The following is an 11,033-nucleotide window of genomic DNA, read 5'->3' as shown; positions in this document are numbered from 1 at the left end:
TGAGATTTCGCAGTGCAAACGCAAAAAGACTTGCAAAGAGAGAGGGTGTGTGAGAGAGAGAGAGAGAGAGAGAGAGAGAGAGAGAGAGAGAGAGAGAGAGAGAGAGAGAGAGAGAGAGAGAGAGAGAGAGAGAGAGAGAGAGAGAGAGAGAGAGAGAGAGAGAGAGAGAGAGATACCCGATGAGATGTTTCTTAAGAGAGCTTTGTGAATTAGATACTAGAGAGAGAGAGAGAGAGAGAGAGAGAGAGAGAGAGAGAGAGAGAGAGAGAGAGAGAGAGAGAGAGAGAGACCCGATGAGATGTGTTTTTACGAGAGCTTTGTGAATTAGATACCAGAGACCGAGAGAAGAAGAAAACCTTTGCTACTACATATTATATTATGCTGCTAGATATAATAGGAGTGGCGGGACGTAGCCCAGTGGTAAAGTGCTCGCTTGATGCACGGTCGGTTTGGGATCGATCCTCGTCGGTGGGTCAGTTGAGCTATTTCTCGTTCTAGCCAATGCACCACGACTGGTATATTAAAGGCCGTGGTATGTGCTATCCTGTCTGTGGGATGGTACATATAAAATATCCCTTGCTACTAATGGAAAAATGTAGCGGGTTTCCTCTCTAAGACTATATGTCAAAATTACCAAATGTTTGATATCTAATAGCCGATGATTAATAAATCAATGTGCTCTATTTGTGTCATTACCCCCCCCCCCCCCCCAAAAAAAAAAAAAACACCTTAGGATGTAACAGGGAAGTTGAGATGGGGTATGATGACCTTACAGTGGGCTTCGCCGATAAATTGCCAGCCCTTATTAGCCAAGGCTATACACACGGTTGCCGTTTATATAGCCACCTCCGTGTTAAATAACAAATATGGCGACCTACATTATGGTTGTATTAATGGAAATACTCTTTGTACGCAATATATATTGTACGATGTGTGTGCTGAAATCAATTGGATCTGACCCCATAAAGATTCTTACGAAATGCGACAAAGAAGGCTATCGGCAGTACAAATGAAGAGAGGAGAAGCGGTCAGAACGATGAGAAACTGTTAAAACTGCCTTACGTATTATGTTGTATACTGACATCGGCCTCGGTGGCGTCGTGGTTAAGCCATCGAACATAAAACTGGTATGTACTGGGTTCGCAGCCCGGTACCGGCTCCCACCCAGAGCGAGTTTTAACGATTCAGTGGGTAGGTGTAAGGCCACTACACACTCTTCACTCACACTAACAACTAACAATTAACAACTAACCCACTGTCCTGGAGAGACAGCCCATATAGCTGAGGTGTGTACTTAGGACAACGTGCTTGAACCTTAATTGGATATAAGAACGAAAATAAGCTGAAATGAAAAATGAAATATATACCGACGTCCAAAAGGAAATTTACACACATGAAATTTGAATAATTTGATAAATATTGTTCAAAAATAACCAATTTCACAAACACTTTGCATGTATCAGGAAGCGCATGGTGACGTTTAGATATTAAACTTTATGATACTTTGATATCCCACCATACTATTATTTGGTTTTCTATAATACAGACCGTCCTCGATGGCGTCGTGATTAGGCCATCGGTCTACAGGCTGGGAGGTACTGGGTTCAGATCCCAGTCGAGGCATTGGATTTTTAATCCAGATACGAACTCCAAACCCTGAGTGAGTGCTCCGCAAGACTCAATGGGGAGGTGTAAACCACTTGCACCGACCAGTAATCCATAACTGGTTCAACAAAGGCCATGGTTTGTACTATCCTACCTGTAGGAAGCGCAAATAAAAGATCCCTTGCTGCTGATGGGAAAAAGTAGCCCATGTAGTGGCGACAACGGGTTTCCTCTCAAAATGTGTGAGGTCCTTAACCATATGTCTGACGCCATAAAACCGTAAATAAAATGTGTTGAGTGCGTCGTTAACTAAAACATTTCTTTCTTTCTTTCTATAATACAATTTCAAGCCTTGTAACGTTTCCTTTGGACGTCAGTATAGATTCGTACCGAAGCGCTAGAAGGCCTGTTATATAGAAGTATAATAGTTGAACACTGGATACGGCGAGGAAAATCTCAAATGGGTCTATCAACTAAGGGCGATCGATGATCCTACAAAACATCACACCTCAAGCTCTAGCTGTAGCACAGTACTACACTATGTTCTGTCTACTGGTAGGAAGCAATATTTGTTTAACGATACCAGACCTTAACACATTTAAATCTGGTCTATTTCGGGGGGGGGGGGGGGAGAGAGAGAGAGAGAGAGAGAGAGAGAGAGAGAGAGAGAGAGAGAGAGAGAGAGAGAGAGAGAGAGAGAGAGAGAGGACCCAATAGTCGTCAGAGAGAGAGAGAGAGAGAGAGAGAGAGAGAGAGAGAGAGAGAGAGAGAGAGAGAGAGAGGGAGAGGGAGAGAAAGAGAGAGGGGAGGGGGGGAGAGAGGGAGAGATGGTGAGGGAGAGAGGGAGAGGGAAAGAGGGAGGAAGAAACCCGCTGCCGCAGAAAAGCTATTCTTGTTGATAAAACAGTACCCTTAAGGGTTCTTTTGAATGGGACTTCCCCCATAGACAGGACAGTACATATAACGGTCTTTGATATTTCAGTCAAGGGACACTGGTTAGAACGGGAAATGAAAGCACTAAGGGGGTCGATCCTGCAATCTATCGCACATCAGTCGGGATATCTACTACTGAGCTACATCTCTCCCACACTCCACCTCCAACCCTACCTCAAAGATATCATATTTAGCTCCTCTTTACTATAGGAAATATAATAAACCTTTGGCAGGACCATAACTGGGGGGGGGGGGGGGGGGGGGTGGGGGGGGGGTGGGGGGGGGGGGGGGGGGGGGCGGGAGTGGGTGCAATTGACCTCAAAGAAAAATAAGATGCGTGCTTTACTTTAGAAGTTCCTTTTTCCTAAATGGAGAAGATCACATACATAAGCCTACGACTCCTATTTTTGAAATGAGTTGGGGTAGGAGGAGGCTGTCTTTTGCCCGAATTAAACGAGAATGCCCGAATCTGTGAATAGCAACTTTTAGTCATATTAGCATTACTGTCAGGCAGCTACATAGAGTTGCAAACGAATCACTACATTTTACATGGATTACAACTAATTTTGAGGGTAGAATGATGGACATACATGGTAAAAAGGTCTCAGGTTAGCACATTTTCCCCGAATATCTGTATCATTTTGGCCCGAATTTGAGGTTTTGCTCCATCACTAGGGGGAAAATTGCCCCCCCCCCCACTGCCCACCGTCTTGTATGCTTATGATTAAATATACTTTAATTTTAATTTTAAGATAGATTTGGACATTTTATATTTTCTCAGGCGAACATTCTACTAATTGGTCACATCCTGAGGACGCAATAGGCCTCGGGAGTGAAGGTGGGGTGGGGGTGGGTGGAGCATATTGTCAATTGGTTGGAGAATATTCGTTATATTTAAAGTTGGGAGCTAGAGACTCCCTGTTCCACCTACCCCCACCCAGTTTCCGAAGCCTGACGTCTGTGACACGATCCATTCTGCATCAACGCGCATTTGAACTAGTCTACTGTTAAGACTGGTTTCCATAAACTCGCCAAGAGACGCAGATCAACGCACTACCAACGCAGATTATCTCATGCGCTCTACGACAGATCTCCAAAGTTGAATCGAATTATTACACAGGGAAGCAATCAAATTGTCGGCGAACGTTAGCTTCGCTCGCTGTCACTGAACGCAAGTTTCATTTTCACCGATCGGTCGTGGATCCGACGCATACCGTCTGGAATTGTTCCCATAAAAATATATTTGGTCTGCGTCGATCTGCATCGTCTTCCAGACTATATGGTAATTCACATAGGTATTTAGAATCCACGTGGGTTTGGTAGGAATGTTTGGGACGGGGGTGGGGGTGGGGGGTGGGGGGGGGGGGGGGGAGCGAGGATCGATTCTAATCAACATATGTAGCTATCACAATCACATAAAGTCATAACGACTACATAATGGCGTCATCAGGGATTCCCCTACACGCCGATCTGCGTCTAATTACACGTTTAAACATCTACATAGAACCACTTGCTTGCCATTCTGAAAATCAATTATGACCAAAAGCCACACTGCAATTTTCGTATTCAACAGAAACTGCCATGCAAGTTTAAAAGTCACAAACGGATACTAACAGCTTTCTTGATGGCGCGTGACAATCTCCGTATATTCTCTTCCACTCGTCCCGAAATACATTAAAGTCCGAAACCACCATCATTTCCACTAAAAGAATGTCATAGTTACTGTCACGAAGATGTCCCCACGGAGACAAACCTCCATCGCTATATACTGCCTGGCGCTATTGTATGAAAAACTAACCACGCATGCGCCGGTTCCACCACGAATTCTGTTGATGAATGGAAGCAAAGATTCGATAAAGTCCGGATAACAACATACACAGCCATGCAACTAGCAGTCATTCAATAATTCGACTGTTTCTCGTTCACAGCTTGTGTGTTCACATCCAAGTAGATTTAATTTTCATTAGTAATATAAGTTTGAAAAAAATTTATATAACCAAAACTCATAATAGTTTTATTTTACTTTCAACTGATCGATTCGTTAGCATGTGATAGATAGACAGAGAGAGAGAAAAAGTAGCTTTCAGAAATTGGAAAGTTCTGTCGTCTGCTTTTCCACGCCTGCGTGGACCGGATGGTGTAATTTGTTTTGTTTTTTCCCCCACCACGTGCTGTACAGAGAAAAGGAAAACCTATACTTATTCGGTTTCACTACCTGTGTTGGTGTGTGAGTTGTGTCTCTTTACCTAATTAATATGCAACGGCTGAAGGATAAGCTACACATCCCAAAGGCACAGTCTTTCCACGAGGTGGGAAGTTTGGAAACTATAGTGCGAGATTCAATATATTTGGCATGGCCGGGGGCCAGTTTCGACAGCAGCAGCGGCGGCAGCGACAAGAAAGAGTCCCGGAGATATCTGCAACGTCAGCCCGACGCCATCGAGGAGGAGGACGACGATAATGAGTAAGTAGATGCATCTAGCACACACTAAACAGGTCCCAGGGGCGGATCTAAGGGGGAGTCATGGGACCGCTCATCAATGTGCTGACATGTAGTGGATTATTTGTCACATTCAAAGGTTTACGAGGTCCCTTTTTAGAACTCTTGTCACCCACCTTTTGAAATCCTAGATTCGCCCTTGCGGTTCATCGTAATGGATTATTTGCCATAGCTATGATTATACGGGGTTCATTCATTATTTAATCATAAATTTGTTGTCCTGATGTACTTACCTCTATTTGACAATCATCTGGTATGTTACTCGTGATTGTGTAATAAGACGTACGTTTGTTCGCTTATTCATTCATTCATCCATCGCAACCCACGCACCCACCCATGCATGCATCCACCCATGCATGAATCTATCCATCCATCCATCACTCATCCATCTTCTACTCATCTATCCATGCATCCATCCATCCATGCATCCATTCATTAATTCATGCATCCATCCATCCATGCATCCATCCGTCCATCCATCCATCCGTCCGTCCGTCCGTCCGTTCATCCATCCATTCATTAAGTCTGTCAGTCAATCAAGTCTTAGAGAACGTATCTGTGTAGAGGTGTACAAATTAGCATATATAGTGATTAATAACGCTGAATAATATATGTACCAGAAAAACCCAGACTTCCAAAAGGTTGCCGACTGCTTCACCCCACCAGTTTTGACAGTTCTTATTGTTTTTACCAGTATTCCAATAAACATAATATAAGCCCCCCCCCCCCCCCCCCCCCCCCCCCCCCCCCCAGCATCCACCTTTCGTAAAATGCCGAGTTCGCGTCTGTAAATACAAGCATTCACAAACTGAAATGCGGCGTGCGTTGTGATTGTCATGTAAAACGAATTCTATAACGGCCCGTTTATCTATACACAGTTTATGTGTGTGAAAGCGGCTCATTCAAGATCAACCTTTTTTCAAGTGAACGGTTTACGGCAATGGCCAAGTTCAAAGTACTGTTGGGTCGAATTGTTTTACCCCAAGCCGACCTCCAAAACTAAATAGTCACTCACCAGACTATAATTTGTCATTCTGAAGCATAGGCGTACGGGCTCCCACATTTTGTAGTGGTTTGCTGGTTTTTGCCCGAACTAATCTAAATATAAAAGTATTAGGAAGGACTTTCCTGTGGCACTGTCACTAACACTAACCCTAACCCTAACTCAAACTCTATTTATGATTAGTATCAGTGACAGTGCCAAAGGAAAGCCCTACTAAGTAGGAGTACCAACGGCTATATAGGGTTACACACGAATCGCTACGCATTTTCCAATGAATTACAACTAATTTTGCGAATACAATGACGAAAATACATGGTAAAAAGGTTTCATGTTAGCACATTTTGCCCGAATATCTCTTCCGTTGTTGCCCGAATTTGAGTATTTGCTCCAGCAATATGGGGTGGGATGGGGTGGGGTGGGGTGGGGTGGGATTGGTAGTTGCCCCCCTGCACCCTCCTGTCTCGTACGTTATGTTCTGATGTGCTTTCAGTTTCAAATACGGCATTAAATACTACCATGGTGAGGTATGGGACAGCCTAAGTTAGTTTTCATCTCATCAGTATAAATTGCTGCATGGTGGATTTCTTCTAGTGGGCCAGGTAGGCCTACTATCGTGCGTGAAGCATGCCGAGTCACAGTGTAACTAAAAATAGCGTGACACGTTTTATGCGGAACTAGAATAGACGGAAACACTTCCGGCTATGTCCAATATAGGCAATTTAATGTCCAATTTGGTTTGATTGATTTTAAGATCGAGGTGTTGTAGCGTATATACAGGTCCAGGGGCGGGTCACAAAATTCTTCTAAGATGAAAGGGCTTGTTGAAGGCAAAGGAAGTCGAGCTCCCAAAGGAAACGAGTTCTATAGGGAGTCGTGGGTATGCTTCCCAGAACATTTTGAAACAGAAAATGCTCAGAGACGCGTTTTCAGTGCAATTTAATGTTGTATATTATAAATGATAGGTCGAAAAACCAAAAGTAATTAAAATGGGCACTTAAAACGAGCTGGAGGGGTGTGTGTGTGATATGGGACACCTTTGACCCCCTCGCCCTAGAACCGCCAGAGGTCTATGGTCCCTTTATTAAATGATGAAGATATATTTCCATTAACTATAACACAAGATTTTATATTTCGCCCCCCCCCCCCCCCCCCCCGAAAAAAATAATTAAAAAAAATTAACGATTAATATCTGATCCAAATCCAAACAATCCAGGGTCTTCATGACCATGCAATGGAGTCGGAATGTTTTTGACACATGATACTATTGTCCATGGGATTCCATTTGACTGCATGCACCCTGACATTTTAATGCATTGACGTCCTCATAAATTAACCACTACGGTTGGCGAGTTCCCTTCAGCTCCGCTATTGCATTACAGTAACTGCTAACCAAGAACCAACTGGTTATATACAGAAAAGAATGCGCTATGCAAGAAAGAGAAAGTTTCAACAAGATCAACATGCACATTTGTTTTTTTTAGAAGACTAACACTCTCTATCTTTAAAGGGCTAGACGTAGCCCAGTGGTAAAGCGCTTGCCTGATGCGCGATCGGTCTAAGATCGATCACCGTCAGCAGGACCATTGGGTTATTTCTCGCTCCAGTCAGTGCACCACGACTGGTATATCAAAGACCGTGGTATGTGCTGTCCTGTCTGTGGGATGTTGCATAGAACAGATTTCTTGCTACTGATGAAAAAACCCAATGTTGCTGGTTTCCTCTCTAAGACTATGTCAAAATTACCAAATGTTTGACATCCAATAGCCAATGATTAATAAATCAATGTGCTCTAGTGGTGTCGTAAAACAAAACAAACTTTAACTCTAACTACCGACCTCGGTGGTGTCGTGGTTAAGCCACCGGACATAAGGCTGGTAGGTACACGGTTCGCAACCTGGTACCGGCTCCCACCCAGAGCGAATTTTAACGACTCAATGGGTAGGTGTAAGACCACTACACTCTCTTCTCTCTCGCTAACCACTAACAACTAACTCACTGTCCTGGGCAGACAGTCCAGATAGCTGAGGTGTGTGCCCAGGACAGCGTGTTTGAACCATAAGCACGAAAAAAAGTTGAAATGAAATGAGATGAACTCTAAAACTTTGTGACTACAACAGTGATTCTAGTTACCGTTATCTTTATTAGTGCGATTGGTCATACGATCTATTAGCTATGCCTGCAAACATTGTTCTCAATTCCCCGTCTGCCGTGTAGTCGTTTATTATTCATGGTGAATTAGTAGCCATGCAACATGTTTGCTTTATATTTATGCAAGCGTATAAGCCGCAATACTATACCGAACACCAAAAGAAAAGCGACATATTAAAAAAAAAAAAAAAAAAAAAAAAAGGATTAAAGGAACATACCCTAGTTGTTAAACACTAATGCATATTTTTGTAACGTTAAACCGTTTTTAATAACTTAAATCATACTTTACTTAGATTTTATTGTTTAGATTATCAACCTGGTGCTTTTAATATCACAAAATGCATTTCTCATATTTTTAAAAACGCACGTGCGTCTGAGAAGTAACAGTTTTAGTCTATTTTTAGAGGGTATTTCATCATTTCAAAGTCACACACTCATGTTTCACTCAATTGTAACTTTATCCAAATGTGTTACAGGTTTGTAGATTAACTAAACTTAGTGTTACTTTTTCACGGTTTGAAACTAGGGTCTGTCCCTTTAACAAATATTGAGATTGGGGAGAACTACAGACTGATATACCGTTTATCACTTCGCAGAACTGGGAGCTTGTAATCGAGTACTCGTATGCAAATTACACACTACTTAGTAACCATAACCATTATGTGCGTTACTTTTGGGTTTTAGTATACGGTACTATACTGTTAAAGTATATACTGTGTCATAATTCCACAAAGAATAGCTATATGTACTTTTATTTTTGTTTTATTTTGCGTATATTTCATATACATAGTTAATAATGTGAGACAGGAATAAACTGTCCGTCTGCCTACCTGTCTGACTGCCTGTCTCTCTGCCTGTTTGACATCCAATAGCCGATGATTAATAAATCAATGTGCTCTAGTGGTGTCGTTAAACAAAACAAACTTTAACTTTAAACCTGTCTGTGACATGCAATAGCCAATGATTAATAAATCAATGTGCTCTAGTGGTGTTGTTAAACAAAACAAACTTTAACTTTAAACCCGTCTGTCTTTGACATGCAATAGCCGATGATTAATAAATCAATGTGCTCTAGTGGTGTCGTTAAACAAAACAAACTTTAATTTTAAACCCGTCTGTCTTTGACATGCAATAGCCGATGATTAATAAATCAATGTGCTCTAGTGGTGTCGTTAAACAAAACAAACTTTAACTTTAAACCTGTCTGTGACATGCAATAGCCAATGATTAATAAATCAATGTGCTCTAGTGGTGTCGTTAAACAAAACAAACTTTAACTTTAAACCCGTCTGTCTTTGACATGCAATAGCCGATGATTAATAAATCAATGTGCTCTAGTGGTGTCGTTAAACAAAACAAACTTTAATTTTAAACCCGTCTGTCTTTGACATGCAATAGCCGATGATTAATAAATCAATGTGCTCTAGTGGTGTCGTTAAACAAAACAAACTTTAATTTTAAACCCGTCTGTCTTTGACATGCAATAGCCGATGATTAATAAATCAGTGTGCTCTAGTGGTGTCGTTAAACAAAACAAACTTTAACTTTAAACCCGTCTGTCTTTGACATGCAATAGCCGATGATTAATAAATCAGTGTGCTCAAGTGGTGTCGTTAAAGGCAAACTTTGACTCGGATTTTAAGCCTGTCCGTCTGACTAATAGGACGAGTACTTTTTTTGTTTTTTGTTTTACAGATTACATTGTAGAAAACGGAAGAATGTTTATTTAATGAAGTTCCAACACAATGGTTTTTCCCATGATATACCGTGGATCGATGGTGTTTACATGTGAAAAAAGGAAGATTAATAATTTAAACTGCATTCTGTTGAAATATCTCATGTTCGCTATGTAATGACAACTAAGCATTTATTTTAATCAAACTCTCTGTTATGGAAAAGCAAAACCTGTTGCGGAGAGTAGGTTACCAAAATGTCAATAGAAATCTAAGGAAGTATTCTCTTTTGACGTACATGATTACGTAAATACAATGGGTAACACTGGTCACCTCGATGTAAATACTTGATAAATATCTACTTTTTTTCATTAATTAGATACTGGCACTGGCGATTGGATGTCAAACATTTGATAATTCAGTCGTCAGAGGATACCTATCATATTGTTCTTATATATACACCGTATGATCGTAAATCTCTATGGCAATAAAGTTCTAATTATAATACCAAAAAGCCGTAGTTTAAAATGTGTCCAAGTGTCCTTAGGCAAACATTCTTTTCCTCTTTTCCTCCCTCCATCTCTCTCTCTCTCTCTCTCTCTCTCTCTCTCTCTCTCTCTCTCTCTCTCTCTCTCTCTCTCTCTCTCTCTCTCTCTCTCTCTCTCTCTCTCTCTCTCTCTCTTCTACCCTTCTGATGTTTATAGAATCCTGGCGCATTTCACGAAACAGTTGCTTCACAGATTTAAAGCTAATAATACGGTGCCACGGATTTAGCAGTGGTGTTATCGAACGGCGAACGCTGCTATCGAGCGAAAACCTTCATTAGGACGAATGTTTTTATTCCTGAGTTAGGTCATTTGCTACTTGGTAAATTTAAACGGCTTATGATTAACAACGCCATGTGCCATTTTGAAATGACATATTTACCCTAGCATGTCCAGTCAGAGGCTATGAAAGATGACCATTAATTTGGGCGCAGATTCTGCCTCATATATAGGACACAGCTGTGAGCACGTGTTGTTGGTGTTGGTGCTTTTCAATTAAGTTTTGTGCTTTTATCCGGCCATCACTGTTTGTAACAACTGATTATAGTGACCGCTTAAAGCGAAGTCATAAACTGCTATTAATGCTAGTCTCAGACTATCAACTGCCAACAGAACGTTGGCCAACT

At 41.6% G+C, this 11,033-nt stretch overlaps 1 protein-coding gene across 1 annotated transcript; it reads left to right on the top strand.

The window, feature by feature from the left end:
- The first annotated feature begins 4,523 nt into the window (after positions 1–4,523).
- Positions 4,524–9,981, top strand: LOC121383538. Its single transcript, XM_041513625.1, has 2 exons — positions 4,524–5,002; positions 9,885–9,981. Exons 1-2 carry the CDS (start codon positions 4,794–4,796, stop codon positions 9,979–9,981), a joined length of 306 nt encoding a protein of 101 aa, XP_041369559.1. The 5' UTR covers positions 4,524–4,793.
- The last annotated feature ends 1,052 nt before the right edge of the window (positions 9,982–11,033 follow it).

Source organism: Gigantopelta aegis, chromosome 10 (genome assembly GCF_016097555.1).
Source record: "Gigantopelta aegis isolate Gae_Host chromosome 10, Gae_host_genome, whole genome shotgun sequence".
Classification (NCBI taxonomy): Eukaryota; Metazoa; Mollusca; class Gastropoda; order Neomphalida; family Peltospiridae; genus Gigantopelta; species Gigantopelta aegis.
This window is presented reverse-complemented; position numbering and strand designations above follow the sequence as displayed.